The following is a 20,864-nucleotide window of genomic DNA, read 5'->3' on the forward strand; positions in this document are numbered from 1 at the left end:
AAGCAGCTTTAGAATTGTTCCATGTTTTTGATAGTTGTTAAATGTTTCTAGTGTTTCTTGTATGAACTATCAGGTGTGTTAAACCACAAAACAGCAGAATACAGCGGGGGCTTAAATTTAGACTAGTTCAGAGAAAGTAGTATACACATAGACCCTGCTCCTTGCCCCAGGAAGAGAGGTGGGGACAGATTGCATCAGTTGGCCTAATCAGGGATGAGCCACATTGGTGATGACAGATCCATAAACTAATGGGAGCATTTAACATAACAATGTGCATGTTGGGGGGATATGAGGGGACAAATGGTAGGAAGCAGATGTGTGCTTTCCTCCTGGAGTCAGACACCAGCTGGAAGGAGCCCTGCTCTCACCAGCAGTGTTTCTTGTGTGCTTAAACTTGGCTGGCTTGTGATTATTTTTGATACTCACATCCAAACACTGGGAAGTGGAAGCTGTTTCTTGTTCTGATGATCACCCTCTCTTACAGTCCCACTGAGAGAAGGGTTTAGGAACTGTAAGGAGAACAAGACAATGAGAGATGTGGAGGAAAGGGAAGAAATGGGATCTTTAGGAACAGAAGGGAAAGGAGAAGGCTGGAGCAGGAGGATGCTAAAGCAAATGGAGTAATGTGACCACAAGAAAGGATTTCTAGAAAACAGAAATGTGAGGAATCCCTTCTGATCACTAGTGAGAAGGATTGCTTCAGCCTTTTAAGGCTAGATTTGTACCCTTACAATGGCACACATTTAGGCAGTTATCCCTCAAGAGAGCTCTGAAAGGGGGGGAATTTTACTTCTAAGGTTCCTCTTCAAGTGTACCCCAAAATAATCAATGAGTATAAAATCATTACTAAAAGGAAATCTTCTCATTTTGTGAGTGTCCAGCTCAGGTTTTTTTTTTTTTAATTAATAGAATTTTGATTGACATGCTGGCCTATAAAGGGATCAGAACACAGTAACACTTGTATTGTGTGAATGGCAAAGGTGGAGTAAATCTCTGGCTTTACTTTTCCAAGCTCTTTAGGACCAACTTTCCTCATGTAAGTGTTAGCAAAGAAATAATTCATGCATGCTTATGGATTCTTTCATGCCTGCATGATTTTAATCATAATTAAATAGTACATGTCTGAGATCCAAAGGCAAACCAGAGTCAAGTGTGCCTGACTCATTTCTCCTCTCTGAACAAAAATGGGAAACATCAAACCTCTGTGTGAGGCTGTCTGATGTTCTGGTAGCTTTACCCTGCTCTCTCATGTAGATATCCTTAGGTAGATATCTGATACTTGCTGAATTTTGTAGTAATTGTTTACAGGAGGGGAAAAAATGTGTTCTCTTGTGCACAGAGAGAATTTCTTGATGGTCTGAAATGTGCAACTGGGCTTTTCTTATTTGCAAAATGGATTGAAGCAGGTCTGGAAATATGATTTGTCTTTTCTCATAACATATGTCAATGAAACAGGGATGCAGGAAAACTGATGTAAGCAGCATAAAAGAATCTCTTTTAATCCAACATTTCCTTGGAATTTGTTTCCTTGGTATTTGTGAGACCCACTCAGAATATTTTTTTAATCCTGTATGTGGTGTCCCTGTGCTCATGCAGTTGCTCTGGTACTGAGTGCTGGTGTAGGTGGATCAGGACTAAATAATGAAATAATCCATGGAAAAAGCAGGTTTCAGTAGGGATGGCACCTTCTTGTGTGTGCTCCTAAAGCTGAACACTGGAAGTGCTTTAACACAAGCTACAGGATAATGACACTTGTGCAGATGTTTTGAAATATGTATTATTGATTATTTTTTCCCCTAGCTTTGTCTCTGACTCATGCTGCTCCATGTGTCCTTTCATCTGTCCCTCATAATAATTTATGGAGCCAAGTGTAGAGATGTCAAAGGTAGGACACACCAGCCATTTCTGTTCTGTACAGGGAAATACACAGACTGGTGCTGCATTAAAGAATGCAATATGAACTCAACCTGTACATCAAAGAACCCACAAAAGAAAGTCTCAGATTTACCTCTGAGTTAAAGTTTCTCTTCTCTGTCAGTTTTCAGATAGTCTTCAGAGAGGGATGAACTCATGGTGCAGAATTGTGATCAAAACATTGAAAATAATTCAGTCAACAACCAGGCACGAGTCTGCTGGAAAGCAGGCTTCAGTGGTTGTTGTTTCCAGGGGTGGATTTGAGCTGGAACTCTGGTCAGCACTGCATTTCTTCCAGCTGCTGAGGCGGGGGTGATGTGACTCTAGCACTGTAGTGTGACAGGGAAGTGTTGCCCTCCCTTCCCCATTCCCCCTCTGGCTTCTCAAATCATTATAAATGTGTTTTCTCTCTATATTGGGTGTTGATAAGGAGTACCTGAGAGTTGTGACCTTATTGTCCTTCCTGCTGTTTTTCCCATTCTGAAGCAAGTCCTTTTTGTTTGTTTACAAACTGCTGGATCCGATTTTATTCTGTTACATAGAAGATGGTAAATCCAACTGAGCACCCACATTCAGTTAACCACAAGAAGTTTTCCACCTGGCAAGCATGCAACATTTGAAATATTCCTTCCTTCCCGATACTGAACCAAAATTCTCTCTATTTAAAATTGCATTTAGTTGCATTTTCTTGGAGACAGTTAAAAAAAAGGGGAAACATTTATTCATTGCAATAGATCAATTAAAACTAGGTAGGTAAAACTAATTTTACAACCAAGTAACTTTTGGTTGTAATGAAGTGATCTCAGTTTTAAAAGATGACCTTCCTAGGAGCAAGACATTTTCAGGTACAAGTCATCTGTACTTTTACAGGACAAAACACAAAGATTGCATTTGTAGATAATGAGTGTTTAGATAGCATCTGTGACTCAGGGAGAAACTGATTAGAGAGTCTGCAAGAAGAGATGCAACCCTTGCAACAATTCTGTGTGGATCCCAGGGCTGATCAGTGTGAGAAAGAGATGATTATGCCAGAAGCCTTCAGTTCAGAGAAGAGACAGCTTGGAATGCAGGAGAGGTTATAAAACCATTGGTGAGATAAGATAAAGACTGGCTGTTCAGCAGCTCCTCTAATTCAAGAGCTCTGGAGGCATTGCACAAGCCTGATGGAGTCAGTGTGTGGGGAAATCCAGGGTGAACTTGGGGAGCTTATTCCCAAAGGATAACAAAGTCTCCTTGCTTTGAGGGAGTGGGGTGTTACAGTGAATAGAAATGTGCTGAGGACACAGCTGATTTGGAGCATGGTTTTGTTGGTTTTGCTGTGCAGAAAGACTGCTGGGCATTTGAACTGCAGTAAACAGAGTGAGACTTCAAGTAGGTGCCACATAGCTGGGGTGTGATCATCCATCTTCCTGCTCCACTGACAGATTCCATGAGCAAGGGTGGGCACTGCGGACAGGCCCAGGGTGACAGGGATGGTTTCACTGTGCCTGGCAGGGGAACAGCAGAATCTTTCACTGATCTGGTAAATGGGCTAAGCTGACAGCCCTGCTCCATTCACAGCTGTGCTGAGGATCCTGTGGCAACAAGTTGTGCAAACACAGGAGGCAGAGGATGTTCTCTGCGATTCCCAAAGTGGGGAGTGGGCACACCTCGCTGGAGATGGCCCAAGGGGCACTCGGGGAGCAGGCCTGGGGCTGGAAGCAGCACACAGCCTGCAGGATTCCTGCTTTGGGGCTGATAAGGACAGGAACTGCATGACAGAGTTCGTTTGTGGAGGGAAAAGGGGTGGAGCAGGATAATTAGGAAATGCTGGCCTGGACAAGTGTCTGTGGTAGCAGGCAGGAGGAAACTCTCCACTTTGCCCTGCTCCTGGCAGCAGCACACTGCTGCCCTGACTCACTTGTGAGGATCCGGCACATTTTTTACCCCTGACTTAACTCTTGCAAGAGCCCTGGAAACAGCAAAATTAGCACATTTCCTTGATATTCTGGGGCCTTGGACACTTACTGAAGCAAGGATCAGTGACTCAGTCTCCAGCTGGGCTGGGCTCTCGAGGGATGTTGGTAGGACAGAGCTCCTGTAGCACTTCCCTCTTTGAGTCTCCTCACCCTGTTCACCCTGACTGAAGTGCTCAGGCATGCCAGAAGGAAACTTTTTTTTTTTTTTTCTTGGCAGAAGTTGCTGGTTATATTTAAAAGAACTATTCTGGAGCTTGGAATTTTAATTATTTGGAATCAACTTTTGATTAAATTGTTGCTATTAAAAAAAGGAGTCATCATCTGGAAAAGACTTTAACTGGCTGGGAATAACTGCTAGACAGTGTGTTTATTTATTTCAGTTCAAATCTGCTGCTGTTAGACTTTGGATTTCTTTTCCTGAAGAAACATGGGGAGGAGTGGCACATAAATCAAAATTTTATTCTGAACAAATTGCCTTGTTCTGAATTGCATAAAACATTTGATCTTTTTTCGCTGTAAAATTTCAGGATACAAGGATCATTAACATTAAAGATAATATGAAATGCAAAAGTGTTTGTTGACAGGAGATGGGAGCTTCTCTTCATATGAGACTGTACTTTTCTTGTTTCTCAGCTAAAACTGGCCTGTTGTGGCTGGCTGTGATGTAGCAGCACTACAGCCAGGAGTGGTGGTGAGCTGCACCCAGTTTGATTTAAGTTTTTTTTTTTTTTCTCTATGGTGAAAAAGGGTATCTTCACCCAACTAAAATAAATTACACCTACTGTGAATTTTATTAGCCATCAGTTTTTGCCCGGAAAAGAATATAAGAGCTAAGAAAAAATAACCAGAGACATTTGAATGTAATTGGAAAATATGACAGCAAAATGGTCACTGCTTTTACAGCGTACAGTTAAAAAAAAAAAAAAAAATTATCAACTCATGTTGAATGGAACATCCTCAGATCCATGACAAATGCACAGCTGGAAATGAGAGGTGACAGGCTGACCATTTTCTTCCACTCACAGTTACTTTTCTTCTAGGAATGTGGCTGAAAACTTTTCAGGAACTGTGAAAGAAAACAGCATCACTGTTCCTCAGTGAAAAGCAGCATTTCTGCTGTGCTGGAGATTTCAAACAGCCCCACAAACTGCGAATGCACCTGCTCAGCTGTGTGCTGAAATGGTAATAATAAATAATAAATGCTTCTGCCCCCTTCAGAACATTACCAAACCCTTATTTTCTCCAGGAACATTTACAAAATCCTAAGTCACCCTGTGCCCAGACTGGCCATAAAAATACCTTACACAGGTTACAGCAGAACTCCTTGTGTTGTAACAAAGGCCTTAATTTTTCTTCCTGTTTGCTTTGGACTTCCCAGTCATTTGTATTTATTTATATAAGTGACTTCCAGCTGTACCCCTAACAAAAATTCACTGATGTAAAGACTTGATATATAAGGTTCTGTTCATCACACTTGCTTAAATTTGTAAACCTCACCTGTATGAGAAGTGTGTCTATAAAGGAAAAATCCTAGGAACATATAAAACTCGTTTTTGTAAAGTTTGAGTTGAGCAGGTTTGTTGGCCACTGGGTTGATAGGTGATCTTCTGGAGCAACAGCTTTTGGTTTCTTTTCCCAGCCTTGATGTTGAGGAACTTGGTTATATTTGGAATTTCAGCTTTGTTAAGTACTTTCAAACTTAATTATAAGGGGTTATTTGTGTCTGCAGCCATTACAAGGCAGATACTTTCCAAACACTCACAAAATTCCTAGTTCAAGTGAGAAAGGAAGGAAACAGGGAAAAAAAATTACACTTAAGCCAGATCTGAGTAACACACCAAGGAAAGGTCTGTAAGAGAATTCCCTCTGGGAGGGGAGCAAGGCTGGTGCCTGGATGAACTTCCAGGGCTTCCACACAAATGGATCATTCATGGCAAGTCTCTGGTGGACAGAACACAGCTCTCCCTTCCCCAGTGGAAGATCTCTGTAATTCTGTCAGGCTCTGTCTGACCTGTAATTATGGCCCTCTGCTCTTTTAAATTTACACTCCTGCTTTAGTTTGCTTGTGTCCAAGCACATCCATATTATGATGCAAATTCACCAGCAGCATGAAGGCCAAGTTCCAAGGAAGTGTTCCTAAGGGAGGTTTTGTCATACTTGTTCAAATCACGAGTCAGGGAAAAAAAAGAAAACATGCATCCAAACCATTAATTTAACATGTTAGTGCAGATCTGGATTCATTAATAAAATACAAACTTGCTGATGACCAAACCGGTGCAAACTTAGGTTTCATTTACCCATGAGAGAGGTTTATTTCTCTGCGTGCCTCTCCAGGAAGTTCCCATGGAGTGAGATTCCCAGAATAAGCATGGCTGTAATGCAACCCTGCATCAAACAAACTGAAGTTTGTATGTACAGACCACTTGGCTAATTCCAAAGAAAATAAACATGATGTTGGTCTTAACGTGTTCAGCAGCTTTTTTTTTTCTTAAGAAGGGTGAAGAAAATGGTGTCTTTGGACATTTTCTTCCAGAGGATTGCAACTAAGGTACTACAAATTTTGAATATTTTGTCTTAAAATACAGTTTCCTTTGTAAGGATAACAGTTAACTCCTGTCTCTCTGTCTGTAATTGCAAGAAACATCCCACAGAACCCCAGAATGGTTTGGGTTGGAAGGGTCCCTAAAGATCATCCAGTTCCAACCCCCTGCCACGGGCAGGGACACCTTTATCTGCAAATTTATCTTCCACTTGTCCTTCTGGCACACAGATTTCACCGTGTCTGCGGGGGGGAAAGCACAAAGGAGACGAGGGAGCAGGAGGCGCCATGAGCAATGATGGCCCCGCATCTCCTGTTTCAGACCTGTTAAAACAATGTCCCTCTCTTCTGCCCTGGCAACAAGTTCCAGGAATGTGTTACTTGCTGTAATTTTTAACCGTGTGTAGAGGAATTGATGCCTCCTCGTTCCCTTTTCAGGGAGTTGGTGAGTTGAGCGTTGATCAGATCTGCTCCCTGCACGGTACTTAAATTTAATCCTAACTGGCTCTGGTGAAGTTGTTTCAGCTGGTGGCCCTTTAAACCTCTTTCTAGACATTTCTCCCTCTGCTGTAGTTGGTAAAAGAGAAATAAACCTGCTGTCAGGAGCAGGGGGCAGCCATGGAAGCTCCGGCCAAAGTGCCCCCAGCATTCCCCAGCGAGGGAGGGCCAATAAAGACCTGCAGGGCCGATCAATGGCTTTGGCGTTTCCCTTCCCCGCTGTGCCCGCACCGAGCCGAGCCGGGGGGCCGGGCAGGGCTCCCACCCCGGACCGCTCGGAGCTGCTGCGTTTCGAGCTGTTGTCGCTCTCCCCGTGTGCCAAGGGCCGCTTCCTCGGCCGCCCTCCGCTCGCCGCGGAAATTAAACGACTTTACCGTCGTAAGCCAGAATCGGGGCGAGTGCCAGAGAGGCGTCAAACTTTTCCGCCGCCACTTTGGCCGTCACCGCCCCCCTGCCCGGTCACTGCCCGTCCCCTCCCTCCCGGTCTCTCCACTGCCCCCGACGGCGGCTCTGGTTGTCCCTACGGCCCCCCAGCCCCCGCTCCCCCCAAAACCCAAAAAGCGCGGTCCGCTTTGATGTAGCCTTCAGAAAAGTTCACTTTATTTACAAGGGGGGCTCCCGGGGCTCCCCCCTGTTTACACACGCACATTTGTAAAATTAGCCAACCCCCCTGACAAAAACGCAAAGGAATGGCTGAGAAATAAATAAACCTCTCCCACCCTCCGAGGCGGAAAGACTCCAAGCCAGCGGGGTTCTGCTCCCCCCCGGCCCGGGGCTCAGGCGATCCTGCTGCAGAACTCGTCGAAGTCCCTCTCCATGAAGAGCTCGCTCTCGATCACATCGTCCTCCGAGGGGAAGTACTGCTGGCTCTCCTCCTGCGGGGAGCCCGCGGCTGCATGGGCCCCGGCCCCGGCCCCGGCCCGGGCTGGCGGGGAGCGGGCGGCGGGTCCGGGCTCCCCCGCGCACTCCATCAGCGCCCCGCGGGCGTTCTCCAGCACCCCCAGGTACGAGTCCATGTCCAGCGGGTCCATCTCGCAGTCCGACCCGCCGCTCTCGGTGCCCACCGAGTCCGAGCGCAGGTGCATGAGCTGGTACTTCTCCCGCATCAGGAACTGGTTGGTGTTGCGGGGCGCCCGCATGCCCGGCGCCCGCCGGCCCAGCACATTGACGGGCCGCAGGGAGAGCAGCACCCGCGGCCGCGCCGGGCGGTGGCAGCGGCGGAAGGCGCGGCAGTGCTGCTGCTGCAGCTGCTGGTGCTGGTAGTGCTGGAAGTGGCTGTGCGTGCGGCTGCCCAGCAGCTTCCGCGCCCCGCCGGGGACCCTCCCGCGCCGCCCGGGCGGCCAACGGGAGCGGCTGCCGCCCCGCCGGGGCTCGCCGCCCTTCAGCGGCGTCGGGAAGGCGCCCCCCGGCACCCCCTCGCCGCGGGCGGGCTCCCAGGGCGGGCACACGATGAACTCCGCGCGTCGCAGCATCGCGGCCCCCCGGCCTGTCACATGCTCCGAGCCGCCGGGACGCCCCCGCCGCGCTGCTCCTGCGCCGTCGCCTCTCCGGCGCGTCCTCCGCTTCTCTCCGGGCTGAGCGGCCGTTTCCCAAGAGCCCTGCGGGGGCCTCTGCGGGCGCCTCTACCTTTTCACGATCCGCTCTGTTTTTTTCTTGAGCGGAGCCCGTTGGCAGCGCATAGCCTGGCTGAACGGCTGCGGGCTGCGGGGCAGCTTGACGGGTTCCAAGCCGCCTCTTCGGAGATGGTCTCGCCTACTCCCCGGCCGGGCGCTGCCGGGCTGTCAGCGCTGCGCCGGGCACGGCGGGCCGGGGCAGGGCCCGGGAGCGAGGCGAGCGAGGGGAGGGGAGGGGAAGGCGCCGGGACTGAGGGACCGCACAGCGAGCGCGCACCGCCCGCCGCCCCGCGCCCACTGCCGACGCGCTCCCGCGCGACTCCTACTTATCACCTCCGGCGCAGTCCAACTGCCGCCGCGTCGCGGGGGGAGGCCGGGGCAGCACAGCCGCTCCTCAGCCGGCCTGTCCCCGCCAAACTTGGCCCTCCGCGCCCGGGGAGCGCGGGGGCTCCGCGGCACCGCAGCCCGCGCGCTCGTATCTCCTGTGTTATCCCGGGTTATCCCGGGCTCTCCTCCCCCTGGAGCGCGCTTTGGCTTGGCTCAGAGCTGCGGGCGCATTTTGTTCACACCCTATTCACGAAGGCCGTTTACGCTCAGCTCCCCGCGCAAGCACCGTTGCCCGCCCGCCCCTTGCAGCGGCGCTACGCAAACCGCGTAAGGCGCCGGTCCCTTGCAGCGGCGCCACGCCAACCCCTACGCAAAGCGCGTACGCCGCCCGTGAGGGGCGCTGGGGGGTGGTGGTGGTGAAATGGCCGCGGGGGCAGCGGGGAGGGAGAAGGAGCGGCCTGAGGCCGGCACCGGGCGCTGGAGAAGCCGCGGCGCTCAGTGCCAGTGCCCGCGGCCGCCCTTCCTCTGCAGCTCCAGGCTGCGGCCGGCGCCACCGCCGGGCAGCGGTGACCTTCCCGCGGGTCCCACAAAATGGTGCCCGCGCCTTCTCCCTCAGCCGCTTCACGCCAGGGATGTCCTCTCCTGAGGCTTCACGCTGGTGGTGGTTTTTTGGTTTTTTTTTTTTTTGTTTTTTTTTTTTTTTTTTTTTTTTTTTTCCCTCTTTAACCTCTCCGGCTGTATCGGTGTCTTTTCATCAGTCTAGAGTGAAAAATGAGAGCACAGACATTCATTCTTGTAGTTTGGGGAATGCCCCAATTACTTGTGCTGGGCCTTGGTCCCTCTACTACAAATTTCCCCTGATTTTCCAGTCGGTTTTGTGTGGCGTTTTTCTGCCGTGTATGTAACTAATCTGACAGTGACTTCCCTGTTCACCCCCTCCCCATGGCCAATCTGTTCATGGAAAACAAGCTCAGTGTTGCCCAAACGCTCCCAAGTAAAGGCTGTGCATGAACAAGGGTAGCAACTCCCATGCAGGTAACATGTTATTACAATTTAACAGTTAAGGGCAAAGAAGTACAAAATATACAGGGAGAGACGAGGTAAAAGTCTGGATTTGGGCTAAGAACGAAGTTAAGAAGTTAACGTTGCCATAACCAAATTGCCCACATTTGTTTCACTGCTCTAGAGTGTGTATTTCTAAGCAGTGTTTGTTTCAAATTCCATTCAGGAATTATATGGTATTCCATTTAAGCTCAGCTGGTGTTACCACCTGTGTGTTTTACCAGCTAAAGGCCAAAATGGAAGGAGTTGGCACTGGAGCAAGCAGCAGCTGTCTAAAGTCTGCAGCCTCTGAGATGGGAGGGCACGTGAGAGCAGGGGGAGGCTGCAGCGCTTTCAGAGTTCATCAGGATGTTTATCAAGAAATGCCACATCATGTGGTGGAATCCACATCCCGAGTTGTCACAGGCTTTTTCACAGATGTATTAGGCAGCAGTGTGGCTTGAATAAACTTCTGGCATTCCAAACTTCCCTCCTGGATACAGAACATCCCAGAACTCTGGGTTTGTACAGAGGACTCTGCCCTGGCAACCACATGCACCCAGGCTCTCCTGCCTGGCTGATCAGCCCAGCTCCGTCAGGCCTCAGTTCCCATTTTCTCTTCTGTTTCTCTGAGTTTGGGGCAGGTCGAGTCTGCATTTCTTTTAGCTGTTCTAGAAGGATGTAGGAGATTTTGTGCAGAAAGGAGTCTTGTGCTGCTTTGTGCAGGAGAGAATTCCAGTTAATGTGTCTCTTCACATCTGGATTATCCCTAATCCACCCACTGACACTGCCCTGCAGAGACCTGTTAATTCACCCTGTACCCAGTCCTGCAAATCAAAAATGAAAGCTTTTATTGAAACCTGTATTGGTACCTACACCTCTATAAGAAAATAAGTTTTTAGAGCAATTTGAAATCATTACCTGGAGGCAGCTGAATTGTTTGTGCCATGATTGACCTGGCCTTCTTTCCCCATGCTCTGTTCTGGGCAGGGTTCAGGTGTGCAGGCTGGGAAATCTCCTTCCCTCACCTTCCTGGCTCACTTCTATTTCTCCCTGCCTTTTCACAGCTGTTTTCAGCACTGGAAAAGTGGAGGCAATGTTTTTTAATGTATCATGAAATGCTTTGTAATTTCTCAGTGGTTGCCAGCCAGCTACAGTATTGTTTTCAAACCCTTAAGTTTCCTTTGACATGGGGGAACCCGTCTACAAGTTTGGTTTTTTAAATTTTTTTTTTAGCAGTAGAGGAGGGACTTCTGTTGTAGTTACAGCCTTAAGAATTGGTATCTTGAGATACTGAAGAGTATCCCTTTAACGGAGGTAAGGTCGAGCTCCCGACAGGAGCTCGGTAGAGGCCCTTGGTCTCCAGTTACTGGGAGAAGCCCAGTGTCCTGGTCTCGCGGGGTTAGAGCCGGAGGGGCTCTCCAGGACACCCAGCACAGCTCCTGCCCGGGTTCGGGCTCCTTTCACCCCCGTGCCCGTGAGGGGAACTGCCGGGCCCGCCCCGGCCCCTCCCGGGCCCTTCCCAGGCCCCGCCCGCCCAATCAGGGGCCGCGGGGCGGGCACGCGGGAAAATTTTCCCGAGCTGCCTCGCGCCGCCGTGAGGCACCGCCCCGGGAGAGCTCCTGCCCAATGGGCGGCCGCCTTACAAAGCTCCTCTGTGCGGCCGCAGAGAGCCGCGCGCTGATTGGCCGTGGTACTGGCGGCGCTTCCGGCCATGCTGCGCCGGGCGCGATTGCATCATGGCGGGACGGAGGTGAGGGGGGGCCCGGCCGGACCGGCCCGGCCCGGCCCCTCGGCGCCTCACGGCCCGGCCAGCCGGGCTTGGCTCATGCAGGCGGCGGCCGGCTCCGAGACGCGAGGGCGGGCCGGCTCCAGCGGCGTGCCGGGGCGCTTGGCGGGGGAGCCGGTGCTGGGCGGCACCTTTAGGGTGTCCCGGGAGAGCGGCGGCTCGTGGCCCGGCAGTGCCTGTGCTGGCTCCGCGGGAGCGGGCTCCGGCCCGGCTGGCAGCTCCCCTGCGGCGTTTGGCCTTGTTAGCTCGATTTCTGTGTGTACAGCGTCGCGTTCGTGTGTGTGTGTTTTACTGCCTGGGTGCTGTACAGATCCTTTGCGTTTTGGGCAGTTTAGGGATTACTTGTGGGATGTACTCATTAAGTTAGCCAGATGCTTTATTGCAGGGCTTAATACTTAGCAAGTCTTGGTTTCGTTAGTTATTTGTGCAAAGAACATAAGGCCCCTTACAATGTGTAGTATGTCTTAAGCATTCCCTTCAGCATCCTTTTAATAGGGGGGTTGATGAATGCACCCTTGTTATTGCCGCAGCTGCGGTGACTTTGATATCTCCAGCAGACATTGGCTTCCACATCCCGGGAGCCTTTTGAGAACTTTAATTCGGCTTGGTGGTGACATGCTTAGAAAGCAGCTGTCAGGTAATAGAATTCAGTTGTCACATAAAAGCAGTGCTCAGTAACTCAGCTGACACTGGTTTCTGAGTTTTTATTAAAAAGACGTAGTTCAAAGTTATTTCAAGATAATCTAGATTTCTTTTTTCACAATGGCATGTTACATTTTTAATCAAGGTAGCATGATGACGACAAGAATGTCTTAAGCCATCACAAGATACAGTGTAAAACTGGGCTCTTGATAGCATGAAGTTTTTGTATCTAAAGAGAGCATTAATTAATGAGTGTGCTTATTGCTTTAGCAGTGTTTTAATTGGCCTTTCAGTATTAAAGGAAAACCTCGCAGGGGGACAGCTGGGCTAGTGTTGCAGTTTTATTCCTTGTATAAGACACTAGCACAAGATTTTCAGAAGCAACGTTTGTTCTGTAGTTCAGCATTCTGTTCCCATCCATCCTTGCTTTTGCTTTAAACTTGGTGGTTTCCACCCCTTCTAGAAATGGAGAATTGTGACTATCAGGTGATCAGTTTAAACTGATGTTACCCCAGAACAGTACCTGAAAAGGCAGAAATGGGGTGCCAGGTGTGCATGGAAAATAGAGCAGTGTTTAACTTTGGAGAAGACAGCTGTGCGAGGAGAAAGGAAGCTCCTTGTCTTTGGAAGGAATTTTGGTCTCTTTTACAGAATAGTTTGTAGGAGAAGGTGACTGGAACAAGAGTAAGAGACTGATCATAAACCCCTGGAAATCAGAAACCTTTTGTCCACCTTTAGTTCATCCTGTGTTTTTATACTTACCATTTCTCAGTCGACAAAATGATTAATATAATGAAATCCACTTTGTTTTAATCATATACCTGATATATGGAAAGTAGAACAATAATTTTCAAATGTGGGTTCACTTCATTCATAGTGGTATTTTATTTGAATTTTTATTGATTTTTAAAAAATAATGTTTTAAAAAGCACACGAGAACTTGCTTTTATGGTTTTAATGTATGCTTTTTTTTTCTTGTAGATAAGAAGCCCAGCTTAAGTCTCAGACTGCTGTAGTGCAATCTCCAGACTTTTGACACCTTTGCCTAGTGAATGTTGTTGCCCTCTAGAAAAGTAAGTGTACTTAATAAAAACTTGCTTAATGGTGCATTGTCTTAAGCTCTAACACTTCATGTCAGCAGAAAATGAACAGAGAACCCTTCATGTGTTTACTGATCTCTGTAAAAGTGAAGTGTTGTCTGAAAGTGGGGTTTCATTAGACATGTTTGTATCATTTCTGTAATATGGTTTGTGATGATTTTGCTCAGTCTGTGTTGAAGTAATGAAGTTGTCCTTGATTATTTTGTGATTTAGAATATCTAGATTGCTTATAACAAGCTTTTCTTCTGTGCTGTAGAGATATTCATACCTCTGTCTATAAAATGATTGTTAGATCTTGGCTTTTTTTCTCTGAGGTTGAACCATGGCAAGATTTTCAATGTGCTTTTGCCTTTTAAGTCAGTCTGTTTAAAATTCTGTTCAAAATTCTAGATTTCCACAAAATTCTGGTTTGTAACTTGGAAAAAATAACCGCTAGTGACGGTTGCATGTTAATTCCTAAGAGGATATTTATTCCCAATTCCAAAGTATCTAATTGCCCCTGCTCCTGCTGCAGTAAGCTGGTGCTGTTCCTGAGTGTGCCCTGTGGTTGCTGGATGCTGCTGTGCCCGTGCAGTGCTTCAGTTGGGAGGATGGGCCCACAGTGACCCTGTGACTTACGCAGGGAGGCTGTGACCCGTGAGCAGCCTCCTCAGCCCTGTCACAGGCACACCCCAAACCCCAGCCTGCCTCTGCTTTCTGCAGACACACACCTGACAGCTGGCCAGTCTCCAAACCCTTTGCAGTTATCACTAATTTGGGAGGGCTGAGCTGGAGCTGAGTAGAACATGCACATCCGTAAGCCTCAGGTCAGCTGGCTTGTGGGAGATAAAAGCTTTAAGGCTGAATTCTTTTATCATTTCCATTGTCTCTGTGATCAAATCACAGAGAAAGGACACAGCCTAGGCAGTGCTTCAAGGCAGAATGGTGAAAACTCTCCTACAGGTTGTGTGTAGAGTAACTCACTGTGCTCAGGCTGGTTATTACCTCTTAAAATATATCCAGGCCATGTCCATGTGTTCCTTGTCAGCCTTGCCACCCCTCCAAATGCTGTGATGCCTGTGCACCAGGTTGTGGGACTCTCAATTATAATAATATGATAAAGGATAATTTGGATTTGTTGGTGGAGAGAATGATTTGTCATGAATACAAAAGTGGTGGAGTTGGTCTGTAGAACATTTTTTCATAGGGGTTCAAGCCTTGAGCTGGCAATTTTTGTGGTGTTCTGGGTTCCATTTTAGCAAATGTTTTGGAGTTTCAGCTGTAACTGAAAGAATTCTTTGTGCATTTGTCTTTGTTGCTGCTTTATGGTTAGTATTTACAAACCTGAGTAAATCCCAAGACTCAGGCCTTGTGCCGTTACTTGCAATTCTCTAATGCCGAGTGAAGCTCAAGGCTGTAGTAGCTGCTTCTGGTGTAAGTGTGCTCAGGAGCAGCAGCTAAAGTGAGAGGTGGAAGAGCCCTTTTATTCTCTAGCATCATCTGTTACAACCTTCATAACCAATTTTCTCCTGTTAGGGAGCTGCTGTCTCAGAACACTCTTATTCCCCAGAGCTTTGTTTAATTCTTGCAGTGGCATTTTATTGAAAACTGACCCTTTTCTATCTCACAGTAGGTCTGGGACCAGGCAATTGCTGTGTATTCCTAATTATGTTGAGAATTCCTCTTCCCTGTGTTGCTTTTACAGAATAGAAGTGGCGTGTTGGGCCTCAGTTTTAATGTACTTAAAAAACTCATGTTTATCTTTGCAGTGTTTTTCAGCTGTGCTCTCTGCAGTCTGGCTGCTTTTAGGGGCATCTGAGATTGCTGGCACAGCCGATGGAAAATGCTCTTTTAAACATCTAAACAGTGTGAATAAATGTACAGTGAAAAGGAGCCCCTTCTTCAGTAGTTTAAAGTGAAATTCTCTGATACAAACTGGTGCTGAAGGGTCAGTTTGAACTCAGAAGCTTTTCCTGAAGAAAAATCTCCAAACCTGTAACCAAAACATAATTTACCCTTTGACTGTTTTCTCTGGGAAACAGAAATAAAAAAGGGAACAATCGTAGTTGAATGAATGGAGAATCCTTTTCCTGTTCCAGAACTTTGGTGTGAGTCAGTCAAAATTAGGCTTCTTTTAGAATGGTGTGCTTGCTTCCATGCTTGCAGTGAATCAGGCTCTTTGGATTGGTGGCATGGATTTGAAAGATATAAGTTGTATATGTGGAGTTATTTTTTCTCACTTCTATTCAGTATGTATTTTTCTCTTCTTGATCCTGTTGGGAAAGAATGGTTCAACAAGTTCCAGAAAACATAAATTTTCCAAATGAGGAAGAGAAGATATTGACGCTCTGGAAAAATCTTAATTGTTTCAAGGAATGCCTGAAGCAATCAAAGAACAGACCTAGGTAAGAATCCTTTAAAAGCTGTAGCAACTGTGTGTGGCAGTGCAGGGTTGGCTTGGCTGTATTTACTCTTTGTTTTCCCTTGTTCTGTAAACAGCAGCACCCTCCCTTTGCCAGCAGCAGGCCTGGCTCATGCTGCTGTCCCTTTATATTTCACTTGGTGAAGAATCAGCGGTGTTCAAACAGTTGTAATAAACCTGTAATTTACTGCCTGGTGGGTTTGTAAGAGCAATGGGGAGGTAAGCAAAGAGCTCTTCCCACTGTGGAGCAGTGTGCTGGGGTGTGCCATGGGAATCCTGGTAGGACTGGCAGTGGTAGGAACTGAACAGGCTGGAATGTCCCTTCAGTCCCACTGCCAGCGTGGCACCTGTGCTGACTGATCGTGGAAGAGGAAGGAATGGATATTTTCCAAGTGAAACACAAGTAGTATAAGCATGGAGTCACCCTGCCTGCTGCTCAGTTTTTGCTTTAATGAGGAATGTTTTGTGTTGCAGGTTTAACTTCTACGACGGCCCCCCATTTGCCACGGGGCTCCCCCACTATGGCCATATTCTTGCAGGAACCATCAAAGACATTGTGACCAGATTTGCTCATCAGAGTGGTTTTCATGTTGACAGAAGGTTTGGCTGGGATTGCCATGGCTTACCTGTGGTATGTGTCATGAATTTACCTGCAGATACTTCTGCTGGTTCCTCTTTCCCTGTTGTTCCCTGCTTATCACTCATATTTCTGTTGCTTTTATACCCGACATTGTTGCTAAGAGAGAAATGGAAGTTCCTTGTCCAGTGTTTCTCTGGCTTTTGTGTGTGGTGAGTTCAGGAGCTTCCTACTGGTCATTGCTATGAACCTGTATTTATTTGGGTCATATTTCAGAAACTGGTGTTTTGTTTATTTTTCTAAAGAAACAGTCACACCAGGGTGAGCCTTTGAAATCCCTGCCTAGTTCAGGTGCAGCTCTCACGAAATCTCAAAAGGTTAAAGGAGGCCCCTGAGCCTCATTAGAATGTATAGGACACATAAAGCATCCAGGGAAATCCTGAAAGCTTTTGATAAGAGGATGTTTTGTTTTGTTGTTTTCCATGCTCCCAGGAATATGAGATTGACAAGACTTTAGGCATTAAAGGGCCAGAGGATGTGGCAAAGATGGGGATTGCAGCTTACAACAAAGAGTGCAGAGGGATTGTCATGAGATACGCCAAGGAGTGGGAGGTGAGTGGAGGCTCAGTCCACGTTCTGCTGAGCATTTCTAAATGTGTTTTTGCAGAACTGTTTCAGGTGGGGGAACTTGATCCTTTTGTCTGATTATGTGCATAAATCTCTTGGCTTTAAGCTCGTGTGTTTCCCCCATGTGATCCTGAAAGGGGAATAAAAAGAGCACCTTTGTGGCTCGGAACAGACACTGCTGTGCTGGCAAGAGAAGGTTACTTGCAGGTTACCTGCACCTCAAAGTGTCTAATGAGATGCGCTGAACAAATAACAGATATGTTGAACGTTGTCTCTTTCTTTGTGTCTTCTCTTGTCTAGAAAATGGAAAGATCTGACTTTGGTTTTCTAATGCAGCCATTGAAGAAAATTAACATTAACCTCACTGCTTTTTTGCTTCTCCTTCCCCACAGTCTTTTCATTGCCAGAGTGCAGGGCAGCAGCTTGTATTTTTGGAAGAACAGAAATTCTCACATCTGGTTTTGTCACAAGAGGTGTGGGTAAAGCCTCAGTCTTCCCAGAGAATATTGGTGTCAGCTTTGCATCCCAGGAATACAGGGAGAGTGTTGGTGTCTGCAAGTTTGAAGAATGGTAGTTCTCTAAAATTATTTCCAATAAAGCTTTATCTTAACCATAATTTTTTTTTCCTAGGCAGAACAGTCCTAATTATTTTAATTTTTACCTCCTGCATCACACTCCTCTGCATGTTTCTAGTCCTGCTGTATTTCTTTTCATGGAAACAGGAGTTTCTTACTTGAGCATCACTTGCCTCTTGCCCTTGGGAGCATTCTGAAGTGAGTGGCTGGATGAAAAGCAGACAGTTTGTTTTTTTTCAAATTACACTCTGAAATGTTGTATTTCAAACCCATCATTGATAATTCTTTGTTGCTTTTAGAAATAAAAATAGCAAGATACATTCTGGTTTGTTGTGGTGGTTTAACCCCAGCTGGCAGCCAAGTACCAGTGAGTAGAGATAAGAAGAGTTTAATTGAAACAAAATAAAATATAATGATGCTAATAATAATAATAGTAAAAGAGGAGAGAGGGAGGAATAAAAGCCAGGAAAACCAAGTGATGCCCAGTCTGGCTGCTGAGTGATATGTAGCCCAGTGATTCACAGCTCCTGGCCAAGTCCCCCCAGTTCTCTGCTGGGCACGGTCCTGTGCTATGGAATGTCCCTTTGGCCAGTTGGGATCAGCTGTCCTGGCTCTTCTCCCAGCCAGCTCCTTGTGCAGCTCCTGGCTGGCACAGCCTGGGAAACTGAGAGCTCCTTGCTTAGGGCAAGCACAACTCAGCAGCACCTAAGCCACCAGTGGGGTAACAACATTATTCCCATCCTAAATCCAGAACACAGCACTGTACTGGCTGTGAAGAAGAAAATTAACTCTATCCCAGCCAAACCTGGAACATTTGTGGTTCATTTTCCATACATTTTAACTTGCTGTGCTTCAGCAACTGGTGTTTTTGCAGTGCTGGTTAGTCTAAGCACTTGATATTTTGGGTGGTGAATGGATTTTGTATTTTGTTTTGTTCATAAACTTGTGCATGTATGTGTGTATTTTAGATGATAAATAAAAATAATGAAATTTGTTTAAATATCTTTTGACTTGTAATAAATTCAAATACTTTGGAATAGTGCTGGGAGAGGAATTACCAACGTTTCTGTTAGATAGTGTTTCTTTTCTGCCTGGAGTGGTTAGCAAATATTTGAGCCTTATGAAAAAATAGAAAAGGTTCCTTGGCTGTGTGAGATCTTACAATGCTGAGACCAAACATAATGCTCCAACTTTGTGAATCCTTGTGCTAATCAGTCCCAGGCTATGGATCTTACTAGTGGTGTGTCAGAGTGGCTTAAAGGTCAGGATGGAAACTGATCCATGTCAGGAGCTCAGGTGTTGTGTGAAAATGTAGAGCTGAGGGAGTGCATGTGTTCTGTGTTCACTTGGCTGGTTTGACATTCAGTGTGGGCTGTGTGTGACACTGTCAGGACAGGTGTCCCTGGCTTGGCTGGCTGCAGAGCTGGGGGGTTTGGATGGCTGTGCAATCCCACTTGTCCCAGTGAATCCCACAGCTGGCTCATTCCTCGTTAGTGTCTGGATGTGACCATGACCTCTCCTGAGACAGGGGCTGGCACCTGTCACTCCTGTGGCTTTGGCAGCCCTCTCATGGCTCTGGGAAGTCAGAGAAGGCAGCTGGCCCTGGAATAGTTTGATAACTTGTCATGTATCAATTTCTTTCAACATTGCTTTGTCTTCAAGTTACATCATGTTTTCATGGAACTGAAAGCTGATAGACTTCTGGGTTTTCACTGTCTCTGCAACAAGTAGTCTTAAAAATAGAAGTGAGACCACTGTAATGAAAAGCAATTTTCAGGCATTTGAACCTTGGCTGAACCTTGAGTGATCCACCATTTCTATCTGATGAATGATCCATGTGATCTACCATTTTTGCTGTGTTGAACACATTTGCCTGTTGTGTGACTTTGGTTCTAAATACCCATGCTCATGGTTTCATTCCTTCCTTATTTCTGCCTGTATGAATACACTGTTCGGAATTATTATCAGGCTAAAATATTTTATAGATCTATTTCATTGAGATGGGACATACAGTGAAAACAGCTGATTTTTATTTTACAGAATAAATATTGGTAATGTATTGTGGCAATGCATTGTTAAGATGCCTTTCAATCTCTGTTTTTGTGTCTTAACAGTTCAGTGTTACCAGATTAGGACGCTGGATTGACTTTGAAAATGACTATAAAACTCTTTACCCCGAGTTCATGGAGTCTGTGTGGTAAGTGAACACACATTGCTGTAGGGATTTGAAATGTGAGAAAGGCTTCACTCATTGCAAACATGTGTTGGTCCATGTAGCCCTAGAACTGTTCAGAAAATGCCAAATGCAGATAAAACATCAGGCAGAGTAATTAAATTGATGTGAAATCTCTTGATGTCCAAGTGACAGAATGAACTGTCCCATTTTTTCCTTCTCCAGGATATCAGGACTTTGCAAAATAAAGTGCAATAAAATAAAATAACACTCCCTTTAGTAAGCCCTGAAATCTTACTGCTCTGTGCCAGTTTAAAAGCAGTTCTGAAGATCTATTAATATGGTCCTTGGTTGGTTTAGGAAATTACATTCTAGCTCTGCATTCTTGATGTTCTTCACACTGTCAGCTGCAAATGGGCAAACTGTCCAAGCTCAGTTTAGCTCCAAACCTCTTCTTCAAGCCTGATTTTGGAGGCTGTGAATTTGCTGTTATCTTTTTCTTGGCAGCACAGTTTGACAACTGTCTTGGACTCCTGGTGCAGAGCTTAATAAAGTTTGGGTGTTTTGGCAATATATTCAGGGTGCCTGTTGGAATTTCAAAAGACAAGACAACCTTACAGGTTAAGGATGATCAGGTTGGTTTAACACAGTGAAGAAATGGCAGCTGTGAATCCTTTGGGTGATAGAATGATATCAGGGAGAGGCTTAGTAGGGTATATGCTGACAAAAAGCCATTAAAAAGCAAATTATGTGCATAATAAAGTATTACTGAATATTTGGTAATATTAGCATTACTAATCAGCTTTAATTGTGTAGTTAGTTTCATGAAGTTGTGACACTGGATTGACAGACCTTTTAGATGTCCCTGAAGCCACTGCAGAGGGCTGAAGTGCCAGTGAGATTTCAGTGAGCATTGGAAAGATGGTGGGAAGGCAGCAGATGTTTAACTCACTCAGCTGAAGAAACCCTGCATAATTATAAAGCCAAAACTGACAAGAAACCCTCATTTTGTAAATTACAAAAATACTTAGTGGCGCCTCAAATCCTGTTTAATTGGATTAAAAACCAAATCTGCCTTGAGCTAGTTGCA

General features: G+C 46.5%; 1 protein-coding gene and 1 non-coding gene across 5 annotated transcripts in view; both read left to right on the plus strand.

The window, feature by feature from the left end:
• Positions 1–11,595: 11,595 nt before the first annotated feature.
• The window catches only part of IARS1 (isoleucyl-tRNA synthetase 1), a 92,826-nt gene continuing 83,557 nt past the window's right edge, over positions 11,596–20,864 (plus strand). Inside the window, exons 1-6 of one of the 4 annotated variants that reach the window (XM_053989263.1) lie at positions 11,596–11,643; positions 13,303–13,394; positions 15,686–15,805; positions 16,297–16,453; positions 16,892–17,011; positions 19,716–19,798. In XM_053989263.1, coding sequence (XP_053845238.1) covers positions 15,687–15,805; positions 16,297–16,453; positions 16,892–17,011; positions 19,716–19,798 — 479 coding nt within the window. In that variant the 5' untranslated portion in view covers positions 11,596–11,643; positions 13,303–13,394; position 15,686. Of the gene's footprint in view, positions 11,644–11,789; positions 11,935–13,302; positions 13,401–15,685; positions 15,806–16,296; positions 16,454–16,891; positions 17,012–19,715; positions 19,799–20,864 lie in introns of those variants that run through there. The other 3 variants (XM_053989265.1, XM_053989262.1, XM_053989264.1) reach the window with 3 other exon arrangements.
• Positions 13,960–14,093, plus strand: LOC128814201 (small nucleolar RNA SNORA84). Its single transcript, XR_008439294.1, has one exon. It is a non-coding gene; the product is annotated as a small nucleolar RNA SNORA84 (small nucleolar RNA).

The sequence above is a fragment of the Vidua macroura genome, chromosome 13 (genome assembly GCF_024509145.1).
Source record: "Vidua macroura isolate BioBank_ID:100142 chromosome 13, ASM2450914v1, whole genome shotgun sequence".
Lineage (NCBI taxonomy): Eukaryota > Metazoa > Chordata > Aves > Passeriformes > Viduidae > Vidua > Vidua macroura.